The following is a 19,704-nucleotide window of genomic DNA, read 5'->3' on the forward strand; positions in this document are numbered from 1 at the left end:
GGTAAAGATCTTCTGTTGGAAGAAAAGGCACGTAAAACTGAAACCCACGCGCAGACCTTAGCGAGAGTGATCACTTTACCTTCCAGATAAAGGCCAGATACTTCTATTTGAAGACAAGAAATACAAAGCAAATCAACTGGCTTAATGTAATTTCTCTTATAATAACCTTAGAATTGCATTTTATAATGAATATTTCATTTAAAAATGATTTCAATTCGGAAAAAATAGTGATAAAACTGAGCTGCTTCTTAAGTAATTTTACGAAGACTATCATGTTTCTAATACATAATTGTTAGGACAAATTTTGTGGGCTGAACAAGCAGCCCCAAATGACCAAGCACATTCACCATGTCAGAGAACTGCAGGCAAGGGAGGGAACTCTGATCTCCGTACATCTTCATTCTGAGTTTGTCAGATGCCCTCCACAGCTCAGACACAATATTGGGACACATCTGTCTGCTATTGGCCACTGCCTGCATGGACTCTGAAGTGGCCGTACTGGGAATCAGTCACTGTTCTATGTGAGTGGTGCTCTGCGAAATAAGCACGTGTCTATAGTTGCAGAAACACAACTGTGTACAGGACTCACATTCTCAGTGGCTTATAATTTCAGATTTCCTTTGACCTTGGCTGTGACCGCTGAAGGTTTTCCATTTCCTTTTGGTCTGTATACTAAGGAACAATGTGAGCACACCGATCATTCAGGACGCTCCCAAACTCAAAGAAAACCTGGCATATTTCTTGTACTTGATGCAGGTGGAAACTTCTGGGGTTACCTGTTTCTTTAAAAAATTATTATTTATATATTCATTTTTGTGTGAGTATGTATGAGTGTATACATATGGTGCGTGTTGTGTGCACCTGTGTGCCTAGAAAGCCCTAGCAATCCTATCTTGCCTTCCATAGTGCAGGCGTTACAGGCGAGCATATAACCATACCTGAACTCAGGTCCTCATGACTGACTGGCAAGCACTCGTACCCACCCACTGAGCGATCTCCCCGGTCTCTGGCATTCCCCATTTTGTATGTCTATGTGCAGTTTTCTTCCAGTGGTCCTATCTCTCTAAACCTAGAATAGCACCTGGCATATTGATATGAACTCTCTTGTGAGGAACCAGGGAGCTGGGAATTAAATGAAGGGCATTCAGGATCCAGGGACACTGAACATGCATGCCAAGGGTAGTTCTTTTATTTCTGCTTTGATTCCAAGCTATTATCTGGTAGGTTAAATACTGATTTCTGTCCAATACATCATCCGTATTTGCCCTTACTCTAACAGTAACAACAATATTGGAAGGTACACAATGTTTGATTACTTGCTTAATTTTGAAGAAATAAGGATGAGTAAGATACATGTGTGGGAGCAAATGGAAGTAAGAGTACATTTACTATGTCTGGGCTTCTTCATTAAGTGGCCTCAAAAGCATATAGCTTAATATACAAGTTACTAGTTAAAAAGCCAAGGTCACAGATGCACACTAAATGGATGACAAACTACAGCTCCATTTTCCACAAATTAGTTAGATTCTCTCTGGCCGAGGCAGACAATTGCCCATGCTGAGGTCTGAGATGCATTGCTCTGCCATGTGTCCCTCACGTGCTGTGGAGCCCACGCTAACCAACTGCATGCTGGCCAGGCCTCCTTCCCCACTCAGCACTTGTTAAAGCAAAAAGATTCTGTTCTGTTTTCAGTTGTTTAAAAAGAAAATCAAATTTTCCTTGAGAAAAAGTGACTTTGGGAGAACGTGGCAGCGTGACAACCAGGGTGGGTTTGTAGCTTGCAGATGTCATCAGCTGATACTGTGTGAATGCTCAGGAGCTAGGCACTTCCACTGCCTGGGTCTCCACCTCACTGGCTGGGTGTGGGGGTCAATGAGATGACAAAGAAGGACAAGGCCATTCAAAGGCAGTATTCATTAAGGGCTGGGATGTACTGAGAGATGGCTGAAGTGTTAGTCTGAGACCCAGACCAGGTCAGGTTGCCTCTCTGGGCATCTGGAAACATCTGGAGTCTGCTGTTTGTACCTTGAAGGAGAGCTTGGATTTATTCACTCTTGCAGATTTCATCTGTTCCTCCTTCCAGACTGCCCTTATGAACTGGCTCTTGTTTCCTTAGCTTACACAGAACTTGGTTGTCTTGTCATACATCTAGAAGTATGAGGATTACAGAAAATGACCTGTTCCCCTCTTTCTGTCCGTCTTTGGGACATTAACACCTTCTGCTTTATTTTCTCAGGTAGCTTATTGGGCCAGGCAGCACCAACACAGGACTCAGAAGCTCTGTGAGGTGAGCTTGGGGAATCTCTTCTGGGTGGAACATCCCTATAGGAACCAACTCAAGACACTCCCTACAGAGTAGTATGCAGAGTCCTACCTTCATGATGATGCCTCTTGGCGTATGACAGAGACTCCCCTTCATGCTGTGTGTGGAACTTCTGAATGCATCTTCTCACCAGATCCTCCCAGCCCGGCTTCATGGCGGCTCTCATGGTGCTCGTGTCCAGAGAAGTGATCTTGCCTACGAGATAACGGCATTACATTTACAGACTCTATTTTCTAGAGAAACAATGAAAATTTAGGAATATATACACTTACTCAGAGTCTGAATCTGTGGGGGATTAATCTGAGACTCCATGATACTAAAATGCCTGGGCACTAAAGCTTCTCATGTAAAATGGTACAGGATATACATATGACCCCTATCTTCCTGTGTATTTTTTATTTTATTAACTTTATTTATTTATTCTTCTTATATAGTCCATTCTAATTTGGAATACATTCTCCAGCTTAGGCTGGCCTTGAACTGCAGAGCATTTCTGCCTTACCTCCTAAATGTGGGATGGGTCTCAGGGATGTGTTATCATTCATGCCTAGCTTCCCTCTCCCCTAATCATTAAATGAACTCTAATTAATGTTATATTCTATACAGGACAGTGATCATAGAGACACGTTTTAAAAACGGAATCATTTGGATCTGGGGTTGGTGGACCACGGAGAGAGAACTACAGAAATGGAAAACCAGCAGTTTGGAGCTGGCAGCACAAACACACCTCCAGAAGAAACCCAGTGAAGACAGTCTCTGCCTCCCTCTTGAGCCTCTGCCCCTCAGCACTTACACCCCAGCAGTCCTAGCTACCACAACTTCTCAACACCATGGAGGGTCTCACAAACAGTCTTTTTTTAAAAAATACTTATTTATTCTTATTTTATGCATATTGATATTTTACCTGTGTGAGGGTGTCAGATCGTGAGTTACAGACAGTTGTGAGCTGCCATGTGGGTGCTGGGGATTGAACCTGGGTCCTCCGGAAGAGCAGTCAGTGCTCTTAACCACTGAGCTATCCTCTCCAGCCCCCACAGACAGTCTTGTATTCAGACGCCCAGGTGTTCTGAAATGACTGCTTTGTTCTTCTTTGACCAGGACTTACCTTGGAGGTCCTGGCGGGTGGTAAAGCTTTCTGATGAGGGAAGGGCTGGTCTTTCCTTCATGGGGACTCTGCGTGCCACGCAAATCAAGCAGGACTGCAAATCTTAAACAGACACAGTTGTCTATCTTATTAAGATTTTTATTTGTAGCGACTAGATCAACTCCACTATCTATGACAACACAGCCTTGTAAATCAGGGGGAGTTGCCATGGCCCTCTGCTTCTCACGGAATTAATTCTCTGTCTGGCTGTAGTGGGAGGCAGCAGTGAGGGTGAGCTGGAGCAGAGGGCAGAGGCCAAAGCTACACAGCACACGTGGTCAGAGTCCACCCGAACTAGCGAGTTAGTGCCTGGAAACCGCCTCCCTGGTGAAGACAAGTATGGGGCCATTCTCGCTAAGTCACTGAGTGAGAACCAAATTAACTCATAATAAAGTAAACAAAGGAAAAGATCAACTAAAATCGGACAGTGTCACCAGGAGTTGCTGCTTAGCCTCAGGCTCACTATTAACAAACTGGGTAGGCACCTGATGGGGGAAGATGGAATCTGACACAGGGAATACAAACTGCCCCATGGAGATTCAGAGCACCAACTCCACTGTACCCAGTAAGTGCACAGAACCGCTGCTGCCTTATGGGTCAGCATCTTGACATGCAGAGTTCCTCACACAGCCAGTGTTAACGTTGAGCCCTTCCCACTTCAGTTTTTGTAACTTTTATTTTTATGTGTATAGGTGTTTTGTCTGCATGTATGTCTGTGTATAACTTACATGCCTGGTGCCTGTGAAGTCCAGAAGAGGTTGACAGATTCCCCTGAAACTGGATTTATAGATGGTTGCGAGCTACCATGTGAGTGCTGAGAATTGAACATGGGTCCTTTGGAAGAGCAGCAGCCAGTGATCTTAACTGTTGAACCATTTCCCCAGGCCCTACTTTCATTGTTTTCTACATGGAGGATCACTTCTGGGGAACCATGACACATTTTATATACTGGAGAACAGTGACATGTTTTATACACCTTATAACAAGCAGAGCACATTGTATGGCTCTTTCAAGTTAAAGAAAGGCTGACGAAAGGCTGCTACAGAAATAAAACAGGCTCTTCACATCTTCTTACACCACAGACTTGCAATCATTCACCTTTAAACTTGGGAAGTTTTCTTTTTGGGGGGATATCAAGTAATAGCTGGTATCTTTAGATTAAAATGCAATCATCACGGGGAGTGGGGGATGTGGCTCAGTGGTTGAACACTCCCTACAATGTGTAAGGCTGCGAGTTCAACGCTCAGCATTGCAGCTACAATAAAAGGAAGAGAAAAAAGGAAAAGATGCCCTCATTTATGCCACATTTCAGGAACAGACAGATCCACCCCTGCCTTTTTTCCTTTTAATGTAAGAGTCTTACTATGTCCCTCTGGATGGCCTGGAACTCACTTGTAGACCAAGCTGGCCTCAATCTTGCAGTGATCCTCTGGCTATCTCTTAAGTGCAGGATTACTATGGTTATACCAGCTTAAATAAACAATCTTATCTAAGTGCTAGGATTAGAGGTATGCACCACCACAACTCTGCCTCAAATCCAATTTTGTTAATTAATTTAAAGATAGAGTCTGCTACATCTTAGGCTGGCATCAAACTTGCTGTGTGTGGCCAAGGGTGACCCTGACTTCTCTGTGCCTATCTCCTGAGTGCTAGGATTACAGGCCTCCTGACAATGCCTGGTTTGGGGACTCAACCCAGGGGTATGTGCATGCTAGGCAAGCACTTTCCCAAGAACTACATCCTCAGCCGGAATCCACACGTTCTCATCTCTAGGACATAATAGTGAGTTGATACAGCTGTACCTTATATGCCTTTGGAATATCACAGATGAATCTACAGTGCTTTCTTTGGTGAGTGAACAGAACGAAACTGTCTGATGGTCACACCCAAACAAAGGCTAATTCTGAAATACCATGTATTTTCTATAAGAGCTCTTCATAATCCCTTTCTGATAAAATTTAAATTTAAAAACTTACACATTGAATTAACAAGTACTAAACTAATATTCAGTGGTGACTATAGCCCATCAATCATCATAAGTCCTGTGTGTATGCGCGTGTGTGCACACATGCTAAGATCTGAACCCAGGGTTTCACACACATCAACTAAACACTCCACCTCGAATTACACCTGCAGCCCCATTCTGTACTAAATTTGATACTTGCACTGGCAATTTCACGTAAGAAATTGATAATAAAAGAGAAGTGAAGGAATTTGCCCACAGCCAGAGCTATGGCTGACTTAGAGGTTGGCCTGTCTGATTACCTCTAGAATATTTCCTTGCACTGGAGTGCGTCACAAGCTCACTCCCTCCTGCTGCTCCCACAGAGTGCTCTCTGCAGCAACATCTTATACTAAGGAGGGGCTCTCGGCTGTGTGCATTAGCTGGTTGGAGGGCATCTCGTTAGGGAGTGGCCCAGTAAGGTTACACACCTGAAAGCCCTCCACTGCCAACTCCTTTGTCTGTCCACTCTGCTATTACACCACATTGAAGACGCGGTGTCCACAGAGAAGTTACACAGATTCCATCACTCCCTGGAAAGGATGGAAAATGCTGCTTGTACCTATGTACATTTTTCTGGGGCTATGGCATAAGATTTGCATTGGTGTTCAAGGCAACCCAGGGTCCCCTTAACAGTCACTGTCAGAGCTGCAGAAGTGTCATGGTCACCAGACACACATGCCCCTGGTTGTGCTACTGCGGTTTCGAATGTTGCCTTCATGTGAATCCTGGCTGCCGCGCTAGACATGGAGATATGCCACTTTCATCAGCACACATTTTCAAACTGAGATAGAACTTAGAGGTAGAATGCTTGCTTAGCATGCACAAATTCAACCCCCCCCCCCAACCTTATAGAGGAAAAAACTGAACTATACAAATAGTAAAAATGGGAAAGAATCAAGGAACTGCTTAACACTTTCCTCTGTGTGAGCACTACTCTGACTCTTCAGGCTGTGACCAGACAAGTGCTCTGCCAGGGTCTGTCCTACCTTCTCCTTCTTCTTTGATGGACTTGGGCTGAGACACAGCAAAGCACTGCATAGCTTCATATTTCTGATGTGCTTCCTGGTTATCATGGCCTTCCTCTTCTGAATCAGGTAAAGGCTTCACCAGCATCCGACAGTTGAAGGTATGGCTGTTCCGCCTGGGAGGTTCGCCAGACCAAGATCCCCCGTTCACTGAGAGGCAAAAGGGACCGGAGATTACAAGGAAATAGTGAGCTCAGGGCTGCCCATTTTAAAGGGCATAAGGAAAGCACGGGGACTTTATACACCCACGATGCTTGACACTTTCCTGAACCACGGTGCTTTACAATGCAGGAACTCGGGCTTTTCAAAATGTCTTCTACACTCCAGACTTTCACCCTACTGCTTCTCTTCAAGTTCATGCCTTGACTACTTATTACTAAAAGACTGAATACTCTATTTTTGGGTTTCTATCTTTGATTTCTTGGAAATTTAGTTCAGTCTGCTTGCATTCTGGTTTATGAGGTGCAAACACTTCTCAAAACTCTGCAAATGGCACCGACAGTTCCGAGCATCAACGTTTTTAGAGGATTTGGACTGCAGTAGTCAGGAGCATGAAAATCATCCCAACCTGAGATCCAGACCTCACTGGACCCAAGAGATGGACCAAAGGAGAAAGCTGACCTCTAGAGAAACGTGCAGCTAGTGGACGAGCTGCATGTAGAATCACCCTAACGTTACCTCACCCCGCTTCTTTTCTTTACCATCACCCCCCAAAGGAAAGGGCGACCTTGAGGAAAGCAGTCAGCAGTCAGAGAACACCAGAGGCAGTGGGTGGCACGGTGGACCTAAGGCCAGCACCTGCTCCCAGGCTGGCGAGGAAAAGCCACTCCAGAGAGCAGAAGGCCGAAGCCGCTGCTCTAGTTCTCGAGGGAGGCCTGCAGCTCCCAGAGCTCAGAAGACAAGGCTCACTCACTATCCGCACTTGGGAAAGCGATTCAATGGAGACTACACAGAGCCAGCAAAGAGGGGAGTTCTTCTTGGTCCAGACGAAGAAGAAAGCAGAGACTAAAGGAAAAGGTGCAGTGTGGAAAAAGGGGAGGGCTCTTTAGACAGGCAAATTAAGAAGCATAAGTCCTTTGAGGAACAGAACACTACTGATGAGATTGGAAAATTAGTCATCTCAACTATGAAACCTGTTCTCCTACATTTACCAGTGACTGAAACAAAAGACCCCACACAGGGCTCACAATCTTGGAGGACTGCTGCAGTCACGGAAAACAAAGGGTTTTATCCTCATGAGGCAAGGCTGGCCATAACGGCAGGTAGAAGGATCTTTCCTATTTACTGGCTACTTTTAAGACCAGCACATACAAACAGTAAAAGGACACTTGCCGATGCATACCTGACCTTATTCCCCACTAAAACATATGCGTCGTTTTATCTGTGAAGATGTTCTTAACAGTCTAAGTAAGAATACTAAAAAACAACCACACTGAGGTGCCCAGTGCCAATGCTGGCCCACGCCCGCCACGTGCACTTCTGCAGTGTCTAAACAAGTGGACGTCAGGAAACTTGAGACGGGGACGGGCTAAGCTCTGCGAAGACACCTGCAGAGCTGCTCAAGAGACTAACATGAAACACCTGGGGTCAATACCCCCAGACTGTGGCATGTGCCCGAGTGGTCATTTTCAGAACGCCCTACTCGCACATCACACACATACCACATTCTTTTATACAGAGAACTCCATGAGAGGCAAATCTTAGCATGTCACGGTCCATTTTTCAGATGGCCATAGCAAAACCGACTATCCAAGTTGTTGGGCAGTGGGTGATGTAGGTAAGGGTTTCAACTTGTCTTATTTATAAAAAATACCTCTGCCAATAGCTGCTATTATTTTCTGAGTTATTTTCACATAGATCCTATGTAAGATCAACACGATCCTTCATTCAGGATCAGCACTGGCATCCATGACTCCTACTGGAATACTTACAGTTGCTGTCATGGCCATGACACAACACAGTTCTATCTGCTCACTCTCACCAAGAAAATATGTGGGAGGATAAGGGAGGCTGCGGGCCATCAGCTGACATTTACCTATGGACTTCGGAAGCAGGTTCTTGACGAATTCAGTGTGGTCCCCGACATGCAGGATGCTATAGACACTTTTGTTCATCAGCTCTTCCTGGTTATACCTTAGGTACTGCGTCACATTCTCTGATACGAACACCACGTTGCCTTCCAGGTTCACTACAAAGAAGAACCCATCGAGGGCCTAAGGAGAAAGACCAACTGTATTAGAAAGGCCACAACATAAAAGCCAAGCAGCTGTTAGGAAGGGGACCAGCTCTGCAAGGGAAACAGTTTCCTTGCCCTTCAATTAACACACTTTCTCTTGGGAAACAGAAATGAGTTCATTCTAGTCAGTGGAAGAGAGGCTAGAGAAGGGTCTCTTGTTAGAACCAAAAAATAAACACCGTGTGTCTGTTAATCTACCAGGAAATACATGTTGGCAAATGAACACATGTAGGACTTTAAGTGTTTTTCAGACCAGGATAGAAAGACTCCACAAGGCTAGTCCAAGAGCCCTGTCCACCAGCCCATACACCATCACCTTGTTCCACACTTCTGCATGGTATGCAGTGAGAGGAAGGGGCCAGCGATCATTTTTTCTCAGTTTAAAAATAAGTACCAGGGGAAATCCCCTAATTTTTACAACTTTCGAAGTGGCCAGGGTTTAAGTGAAATCACAGATGGTCTCAGACCTTCAAAGCGACATCCGGCCTTCATTGTCTGGTGTGTAAGGAAGGATCTGGGCAGGGTCTCTGGCATGGTGAACTCATGGGGATGGCAGCATGGGCTGAGAGTGTCCCCAGATTAAGAAATGGGCGCCTAAGTTATCTAAGTGTTGGTAGCATGTGTCCTGTAATGGGCTGTCTCACTCTGGTGTCGCTTCACTCTAGGTTACAGAAAGGTGAGTTAAACTGACGTAGGAAGTGAAGATAAATGACAGCCATGGGGTATGTTTACTCTGCTCTGGGCACACTGTGTCCTTCTGGTGTCCTCTGCTCCAACAGTCAGGAGCAGAGTCGCTGCTGAGTCCAGGGGACCCAACTGAAGCCTGACCCTCCTTGTCTGCACTGGCAGTGATGGCTCCGTGTCCAGCCACTCCTTTCACACTTCCAATCCTTGCTAATCAGAGTTCTGCTGCTGGACACTGCCCAGAGCTCCCTGCCCAGTCAGTTTACTCCACTTGGTTTCTTCAGGATACAGGTCTATGTAACACGAATGCACCACGTCCAGTCCCACATACAGTGGATATAGATGCTCCGAATGCTGACAAGTTGTTTACAAGGGAAAGAAAAAGCAAACAGGGTGTGGTGGCATACATCTACAACCCCAGCACCCGAACGGCGAAGGCAGAACTGCCGTGAGTTCAAGTCAAGTCTGAGCTACATGTCAAGACATGTCTTGACACAATAACAACCAAAAAAACAACAATGAAGCTAGCAGGGGCACAGGAGAGAGCATATGCCCATCACAGACCCCGTGTCCCTCGTCAGCTCACTGCCTCTGCTGGACGCTCAGCAGACGTTCTCAGGCTTTCATCCCTGAATCACTAGCACTGGCTTTTGGAAGGGTATGCCACTTCTTACGTCTTGGTACCCTGTAAGAAGGCTGATTTGTAGCCTAATAAAACTGAAAAATGAAAGTGACTGTCTTCTAAAACTGTTTGTGTTTTTTAAAGCTTACTATGATATGCTCTGATGAAAACAGCGGACATTTGCTTCTGTTGCCTAGCAACCACTATGCTATGATGCAAGCATGAGTGTGCATCTATGCCTAGGAACAGCCCTACTAGAACGTGCTTTCCCTGTTTAACTGATTACATGTAAACAGGGATAAAGGCTTCAGTTTAAACCATGAGCCACTAGATTCAGGTCCTTCTGCTCTGATACAGTCATTTAGTACTAGGGTTCTATACAGGCACTTGCTCTATGCACTCAATTCCCAGAAGATTATTTTCAAACAGCAAAAATCTTGGTTTGATTTTATGAGATCAGGGCCGCTGACATCCAGCAATCCAATTTCTACGATTAACGAACTTGTTCTCAAGGGCTCGGCCATAGCTTGTGGTTGCTCTAAGTACTTCTTTTTAGAAGCCTCAGAGGTCTTCTGAGGAGTCTCCAGTGTTCTTTCCCCTCCCCAGACATAACAAACAGGTATATGGAAAAATTCCAAGTAAATTTCTGCTTGCAATTCCTAAGTTTTTCCAAAGGAAGGTGTCCACTTCTTTTATGGAATTCTAAATAGTCAACTGGTCACAACCTTCTTTACTGCTTCTAAGAACCAAATGGGAAGTGTTCCTCTATGGCTGTGATGAGTACGGAAAATCCCATTAAGTACTGTGCCCCTGCGCACAAGGGCCAACCTAGGTCATTTAAAGCCTTTTCACTAGCAGGCCCAGCCCCAGGGAATGAATTTTGTTATTTTTAAATGCAAAGACTGGGTCAGGCGAGCTTTATTCTTCCATCTCCAGCCCCCAGTTATACAGCAGTTTCCTATAGAATTAGGTTTCTAAGAAACAAAAATTATCTTATGAGAAAAGGGACAATAAGGTCCGAGAGCACTAGCTAGCTTTGTTTTACAAATCCTAGTTCTTACTCCCACGTGGCCGCTGCAGCAGGCTCGGTCCTTCCCAGATGACAATGCTGCAGCTCTGGCCACGTGGTCCTTTCGACTCAGCACGTCATCAGCAGAGCAAATTACTCGGAGAACTCACATAACTGATGTCTCAGCATCTCGGTTTCTTTACTCAGTGGTATTTTTTCTCTCATCTTACCATATCCCACATGTAGAATTTAAATTTTGAAAGAGGGACAGCAAAGCACTTTGTGTTTAGTACTAGTTAACAGAACTAGGGAAGATTTTATAAGCTTGAGACAGTAGCTGCCCTAAGGCCACCAAGAGCAGCCACTTCGTTACGCTTTCAAAAAGTCCCTTCATCCAATTCCAACCTTCATTTTTATGAGACAAATGAGTTAGTTTGAAGTAACAGCCCTAAAAGCATCAACCTCTTTGGTTTTCACATTTTAAGTTGTCTATGCAGGCAGAGGCACACAGCACACATGGACGCTGAACCAGAGGAACGGATCCCACGGAACTTAACAGGACGCGTAAGCACAGCTTTGGAAAGGGAGTGTTCAGTGGACAATGAGGGCCTGCCAGCCTGTAGTCTCATCTGACTCAGTTCTGTGTTGTACCTGCAAACACACACGTGCAGGAGGCAAGAACTCTAATGCAGACACGCGCATTAGTGAGCACAGGCGCATGGATTCTCCTGAAATTAAATGCAGCCCATGAATACTGAAAACATGTTAAAACACAAAACCAAAGAGGGTGTGGTACCTCAAGCATCATAGGCCCCAGCGCATCCTTGTCGATGACACCCTGCCCTGTGGAGGACACGTCTGACTTCTGCACTTCATCTATGTTGGCAGCTGCTGCTTTCTCTGCAACAAACGGAAGAGCAAATTAAATCGTGGTGCTACTTCAAGGGCAGACTAACAGCAAACGCTCCAGCGGGGTCAGATGTGTCCATAAATGTGTTAGAGTACATCCCAACTGCCCCTGGAGCAGAGGAATGTCTGGAAGGAGGAGCTAGCTGTTACCTTTTACCTCCAGACCAGGTACGTCAGAACTCCTTTCAGGCTTTTCAGAAAATGAGTTTAGAGGTTTCTTGCTGGTCTCTAGCTGGCATTTTAAAAATACAGATTATGAAACTGTAGTATACTATGGCACAATTAGTTTCTATTCAGGAGAGTCTCCAAACTAGCATGGGGGGAGGGGGAGGTAGTCTGTTGCTCAGAGTTCCATAGCAAAATTAGGGGACACATCCTCCACATTGGAGGAAGAATAACAGAAGCCTTGACCTAACTTGTTCAAAGGACTTAATGACTTAAAGCAGTGGGAGGAGGCATCCCCATGAGGTGCTTGGAGAATGCCAATGGCTGAGCTTTGACTGTACAGAGGCACTGGACAGCGCTCCTAGATTTAAATTCCCAGGGCTGAAGACACCACCAGCATGAGACCACTTTGTAAAAAAGTGCACAGGAGAAAAGATGTGTGGCTATCAATCCATGTGTAAATGAGTCCCTTCAAGGATGGTAAAGTCAGTTTACAGCATAACATACATAGCCACAACCTGCCAGAAAACAACACAGAAGCAATGTGTCAATTACTTGTAAATTGAATAAATTACATCCTTGTTTACGCTGCATGTTTTCATTATAACTAAATGCAAATAAATAAAAAGTCCAAACCAATAAACTGAAACTCTAGTTAGCATTCACAATCAACTTGCTTTTTCATGACCGTAATAACTTTTTTTTTTTATAAAAACAACAATTTTATACAGCATTTTGAAAATCTGTTAAAGCCACATTTATGGAAGCTAAAAATAAGTAGAAAGTATGTAGGTCCGCCCTATCTAGCCACTCCCAAGGCAAGTCTTGGTGATATGTATTTGCCAGCAGAGAGAGAAGGTGACTGACTAGGTAGCTCAAGTTCTACTCCACTATTAGGTCAGAGCAAACCACCTTTTCCAGTGTCTGTTTCAGCCTCTGCCACCTGAGCATCACAGCGTGTGCCAACGACAAAGCAAACAACATGTAAAACACAAACACTTTAGAAACTACCAAGTTGGTCAGGTGAGATGGCTCCGTGGGTAAAGGCAGCTGCTGCCATGCCTAATGACTTGAGTTTGATATTTGGGACTCCCATGGTAGGAGAGCACCAACTCCCATAATGCTGTCTTCTGAGCTCCATCCTTCCCCATGGACACACACAAAATAAATACAAATGTAACGAAGGATTTTAAACACAACCAAACAAAAACCCAGGGCTGTCTACAAATGCAACTGTTGCCACCCCACAGGGTTTGCATCTCATTCTCCTCACTGTGTCCTCAGGCAGCATTTTCCTCAGAGCCAACCAACAGCAGCCCGGGCCTGCCTCTCCGGACAGCTGGACCACCTTCCTGACTCACTCTCCCAGATAGAGATGTGCCTTGGTAGCCTCTCTAACTGCGTGCTGTGGGTGTCACCTGTGGCATCTTTTGCTCCCTTCCCTGCTAACTCCCTAGAGCTGTCTCCACAGGCTTTGTCTCAACCTAACGGTCCTCAGGGCAGGAAGCATCCCACTTCTCCTATCACAGGACAGAGGACTAGCTCTGTCACTGTATCAGACCCTCTCCTCCCTGCAATGTAAACCCTAAACTAACGCACACAGAGGTGTACTTTGTGTTTAGCCAGTGTCCCCACTCTCTGTCCACAGCTACAGGATCAGGACCTGAGCCATCACACCCTTTACCTATGTCGCGGGGAATACTCCGCTGAAGTGCTGACCTTTCCTCTGTAGTGCTGCCCCTGCGTAGCCCTCAGGAGTGGGCCGACTCCTATACCCATCACCGCCTTATGGAGGCCCCTGCATACTTCAGACATTAAGCTTCCATGCTTCATTAGTCCTAGAGCTCAAAACTTAGGCACTATGTACGCACTGCGGGTTTCCAAGGGCTCCCTATGCGTCCTTCCTCAGTTTCCTCTCCAGTGTGGAAGAGCCCAGGTACTGCTGACCCATGCTTGGGATAAGTACACTGTGGTCTTTCCTGTCCTCCTCACTGTGGGGTGCATTCTCCTACCAGAGATGTCCTCCCAAGAGGCTCTCAGACTGTAGGGAACATGGGTACACTTGGAAGATCTGCCTTGCCACGAGAGCCTGATATACTTCTAGAGCAGTGGTTCTCAACCCTCCTGATGGTGTGACCCTTTAATACAGTCCTCATGTTGTGGGGACCCCCAGCCATACAATTATTTTTATAGCTACTTCATAACTGTAATTTTGTTACTGTTATGAATTACAATATAAATATCTGTGTTTTCTGATAGTCTTAGGCAACCCCTGTGAAAGGGTCATTTGACCCCCAAAGGGGTCGTGAGCCTACTGTTCTAGGTTATTATCTGTATATTCTTGCCTCCTTCAGTCCACAAAACAGAATACTGCCCCAACAGGATGCTGCCCCACTGGAAGGCTTTCCCATGTGGAGAGAGATGCATCAGAAAGGGGACCACATCTGTATGCTCAAAGCCAGCACTGTAGGCTAAGAATGTCACTAAGTAGTGATGTCTAGCTGACAAACAGGAGTTTCCCCGGTACTAATTCCCAGAACATCGAGAATAAGTGAATTAGAAGGTTGATGGGAACAGGAAATTATTTTCCCCACTTGCTTCCCTAACCCTTTAGGGTACAGGCAGAAGACCGGGAAGAGAGGAGACGGGCAGGGCTAAGGAACATGGGCTAGGGAGTCTGGAGAATCACTGTCTGGACACAGAAATTTCAATGCAGCGCTACTCCCACAGGCCATTCTTCTTCTGTTAAACCTCTCTATCTTACTCCTTTTAAATGATAGACCTGGGTCTGGCATGTGGTTTAGTGCTAAAATGTGAGGCTCTGGGTTAAAGAAGGAGGGAAGGAGAGAAGGGGGTGGAGAGGGACACCTGACTGAAGTTAATGTTGGGGGAGTGAGAGATGAGGCAACAGCTATCCACTGAATGGGAACACTGCACCTATCACTGACAGCTCTATGAGGCCAGCCTATGCTCTTAACTGTGAATCCTTCTCTCCAGCCCCTAAAAAGTTTTAATCTTAAAAAACACAGTATTTGCTCCTTAAACACAATAAAATAATACTACTTGAACTTAAGATTACAAGAATTAGTGTCAAAGAAAATAACCCTCAAATTTATGTTACCATGAATGTTAGGTACTTTTCTCATTGTTGTGACGAAAATACTTGACAAGAAAGGAAAGTTGACTTTAGCTCACAAATTGAAGGTCTGTGCACATGGAGAGAGGGCAGTGGTCAAAACCACAGATGTAATGGTGGAGCCTAAGGCAGCTGGCCACACTCCGCAGTTAGGCAGTGGAGATGAGTGGGGGCGCTCAGCTTCTTTCTCCTGTTTTTTTTTAAATTGCTTGCTAGAAAACCTAAGCCTATTGTCATATAAGGTTCTGATATCACAAAGGGAGTGAACTATTGCTTTCTGTGGGGTCTGTACTATTGTTGCTTTAAGGGTCAAATAACACATCTTAGCGATCTTCGCGATAGCTGTCTGTTAATGCAATCACTACACTACGAGCTACGTATCTAAAGGATATGACCTGCCTGAGGAAGTACATTCATCTACTAGTAGTTTTGTGTAATTTGCACAGCTTTCCTGATAACTCAATTAGGCAGTTACCTCCAACATTTATATAAACCTCATGCCTGCATGTTGTAAATGTGACAGTAACATGCTCAGGCAGAACATTTTACACCTTTAGGAAAAGACATAGAGATACAAGGAATCAAGAGCAGGTCAGCACAGAAGTTTGTTTTTAGGAAATTATCAATCAGATATAACAAGGGCCAGGAGATGACTTAGCTCTGATAATGTCTGTGTAGAAGACTTCTGGAAACCTTGGATAAAATTAAGTATTACCCAGAAAAATCTGTTTACAATAACAAAATATGCTGTGTTTCTCATTATAATAATAAACCTTGAAAATGGAAAAGGCAGCAGGTGATTCTAGTGTCAGAGCCTGAGTGTTCTACCTCAGCCCATACAGGAAGTGCGATGCTACCTATGGGCTGCACTCAGTGGTCTTTGACGAGGTGAGTGGGTGAAGTGTGGAGAACCATCCTCTGGCCAAGAGCCCACACTGCTACCAGGAGGGCAAAACAGGTGTCATTCAACAGAACTGGAAAAAGGGGAGCTGAGCTGCAAGGAACCAGTTTTAGTTCAGAGAAGAAAGGAATGACTAGATGCCGCTGAACGTGTTTCATGTGTGTTAAGACTGGGTTGGGTTCTGCAGGATGTGCATGTGGATGGGTGCCCTCAGGCTACCAGAAGTCTCAGGCAGGCCTTGAAAAACCAAGCCTGGCCCTCCCTCCATAGGTCTTCTTTGTGTAGCCTTGACTGTCCTGGAACTCGCTCTCTAGTCCAGGCTGGCCTCAAACTCCCAGAGATCCTCCTGCCTCTGCCTCCCAAGGCTGGGATTAAAGGTGTTCTTAAGTGTTGCCCAATGACCTAGAGTTCTAGCAAGTGATGAACAAAAATGAAACAGTAATTTCCCCAGAGGAGGCTGAAGTTCTGTTAGCGGACCATGTGACTGGGAAGAAAACCCAGTAGGTGACAGAGAAATGGCAAGGGAAGTTATGCTGAGGGCGAGAACTTTTCACTGCTCACCATCAGATAAATAAAGCTAGCAGCTAAGACCCCAGCCTCTCAGTCCCACATTCGTGAGAGTGTTGGGAACACATTCATTTTCTAGACAATGTGCTATGTGTTATTCAGTTCTGCACTGATTTTATGTTTAGGCCACTTCTCAATGGTAAAATGAAAATAATCAATACTGTGAAGTGATACAAAACACCCAGAAACATGGCTTTACTAACCCGAATGGAATCAAAATTCAACTGGTCCTGAATTTACAGTATTTGGGTACTTCAGTTCAATGTTCAGTTCAGCCTTGACATGAAATAAGAGGAGCAAAAGAGGTAGGGAGGAAGAAGCAGAGGAAGGAGGGGGAGGGGAAGAGGAAAGGGGGGAGAAAGCTGGAGGAGGGAGGAGGAGGAAGTCTCCTCTGAGACAAACTGCAGTAAACTGGACATATGCTGTATCTCGACAGTGCAGGGATGAGCATGCTGTTTGTATGAATCCTGCAAAAATAAGCTTCAATCCTTAGATATTTATACTTCTGTAAGTACAGCATTACTATACTAAAACATACTGTTTAATATTTTTAAATTAGGCAGTTTTCTCAGCGGTCATGAACTATATTTAGTTTTCTATATTTTGCATCCATTAAGTATAAAAATACATTGTTATAAAAATATCCTTCGGTTGAGGCACCAGTGGAAGTCTGGGTCCAGATTTCATATGATCACAACCTTATGAAATCTCATCCTAACACTGGAGAGGGGGAGGCTAGCATTTCAATTCCAGAGTCCCCTCTGTGCTGTGAGCTCATCATGTCTCCCTGCTGTGCCTTAGCCACGACAGTCACTCTTTTTAGATAAAGATATGACCTGAGAGAATAACAACGAAGGCCATATTCTCTCCTTTTCTTCTCTGCTCTCCAAAAGATTTCTGAAAAGCATGAACGAGCTACTTACCTACCAGCTCTGTTTTACAGATGCCGAACCCTTCCACACCCCGTTCCAGCGCCTTTTGACTACCCTTGTCCTCCTGGGTGGCTGCTGGGGGACATCCCGCCCGCTCCCTCCTCCATCTGCCTGCACTCCAGAAATCCAATACCAATTAATTAGATTTCCAGTTTCAAAGCAAAGAACAAATCCCATCTCTTCAGGGACTGTGTTAAGATGAGTCATACCACAAACTGGGGAAAATCATTAATATTAAATTCCATATTTTTTCATAAGTAATTATTACTCGTGCTTTCTCTGAGAACAAAAGAAAAGGTGGGGCATTTGATCTCTAGAAATAATAATAACAATACCGGAAAAATATGTCTTTGAAGTGACTGGATTAAATTGCTCTTTATCACTGCCAGGTATAGGCATAAATTTGAAAGTAAAATTCCAGTTTTCTGGTGAGAATAGCAATAAATCAGAAATATAGCCTAGCCCAAAAAAAATAACTTATTTTTAAAGAACGCATATATGAGATATTTGGGAATTATGAGGTGGTTTTACTTTGTTAAAGACCTTTACACATTCCTCTATGGTCTATGGTAGTGTACTGGTGCTTATACATTAGTTTTGTGCATTTGTTTATTAGCCAAGTGCACTGAGAACATAAAAGCTCAGTCTTTCCACAAAACACTGCCAGAACACTGGGCCCCTCCCTTCACTGGGAGGGCAGCAATGGCTTGGATGGCTAGCCACAGGACAGTTCTAACTCCAGCAGAGCAGTGGCAGCCATAAGTGTTTGCTTAGAAGCCTAGGTGCTACTTCATGCCTGGGACAGGGTGCTACATTATCATGGTTCTGAGAAGCCAATGTTCACTCTTTGTCTTCTTTCTTTCTTTCTTTCTTTCTTTTTTTTTTAAAGTAAAATAATCTAAAGAGGCTGTGGAAAGCTTATGGACATTAGCTGTAAAAAGACAGAATTCCACAAATAGTACCCATTCTGTGAAAATGTTGTCTGCTGAAGGATAATCCGCAGGCATTTACACATAGAGAAACATTTCTGTGGAGATCCACCCTTGACGTGGGAGCCAATTAAAAGTTTCAGTGACTTTCACGTTAGGCCAAGCATGAAGGTAACTGCTTTTACTGAATCTAAGTTATTTAAAGCATCAGAATCTTTGGCTAAAATGAAGCAGACACACTGTATAGGTTTTATAATTAATTCCACTGCTTTAAAACAAGTAGAAGCACTCACTCAGAAATCTATCAATTGTTCAGTGGACTGATGTCAAACAGGCATCTAATCACCTCCATAGCAACCCTAAGATTCTACTGGGAACACACGCACAGTTTCCACCTTGTGTTCCATTTAAGACCCTGTTGGCTTCAGATGAAGTGACTCCAAATCAGGAGGCAGTGCAACCTGTGCAGACCCATGCAGAAGGAAGAAGTCATGGAAACAGTGACGGGCAGTGTCTGGTCAAGCACTCTAGATTAAATAGTACAAGAAAAGTTATGTAGCATCTCAAAGGTTCTAGAAGGTAAAATGAGAGAATTATGCATCTGCACCCAACTAAAATTAGAAAAGCTGCCATATGGCTCTGTGAAGCCAGCAGCACATTCTTATTCATTAGGAAGCATTCTGCTAACATAAAAACACAGGCCCTTCCTGTGCTCTCCAAATGTGTTTATCTTTTCAACATTAATGCACTATATATCATCGCGCTGCTGAAATCTCCTGCCGTGCATATTAAAAAACATGCAGCTGCACTTTCTTTAGTGGGAGGAACCTAAGCCCCAAGTTGCCTCCCTCACTTTCGACATTGAGCTTCTACTTAGCGTATCACGATTTCCCTTCTGTACAAACCCAGCAAACTCAACCAATTTCAAGGCCATTTCAGCCAACCATATTCTCTGACACCATCTTCAGAGAAAGAGGACTTGGTTTCATTTCTGTCTTTGTTAGGGTTTCTATTGCTGCGACAAAACACCGTGACCAAAAAGCAAGTTGGGGAAGAAAGGGTTCATTTGGCTTATACTTCCATATTGTAGTCCATCATTGAAGGAAGTCAAGACAGG

At 44.5% G+C, this 19,704-nt stretch overlaps 1 protein-coding gene across 2 annotated transcripts in view; it reads right to left on the reverse strand.

The window, feature by feature from the left end:
- The window catches only part of Ncoa2 (nuclear receptor coactivator 2), a 98,617-nt gene that overhangs the window by 47,923 nt on the left and 30,990 nt on the right, over positions 1–19,704 (reverse strand). For both annotated transcript variants that reach the window (XM_052715297.1, XM_052715296.1), the window contains exons 3-7: positions 11,845–11,948; positions 8,533–8,710; positions 6,459–6,647; positions 3,429–3,530; positions 2,375–2,518 (exon numbers count right to left, since the gene is read on the reverse strand). In XM_052715297.1, coding sequence (XP_052571257.1) covers positions 2,375–2,518; positions 3,429–3,530; positions 6,459–6,647; positions 8,533–8,710; positions 11,845–11,948 — 717 coding nt within the window. The remainder of the gene's footprint in view (positions 1–2,374; positions 2,519–3,428; positions 3,531–6,458; positions 6,648–8,532; positions 8,711–11,844; positions 11,949–19,704) is intronic.

Source organism: Peromyscus californicus, unplaced genomic scaffold (genome assembly GCF_007827085.1).
Source record: "Peromyscus californicus insignis strain IS unplaced genomic scaffold, ASM782708v3 Scaffold_5__1_contigs__length_169319896, whole genome shotgun sequence".
NCBI lineage: Eukaryota > Metazoa > Chordata > Mammalia > Rodentia > Cricetidae > Peromyscus > Peromyscus californicus.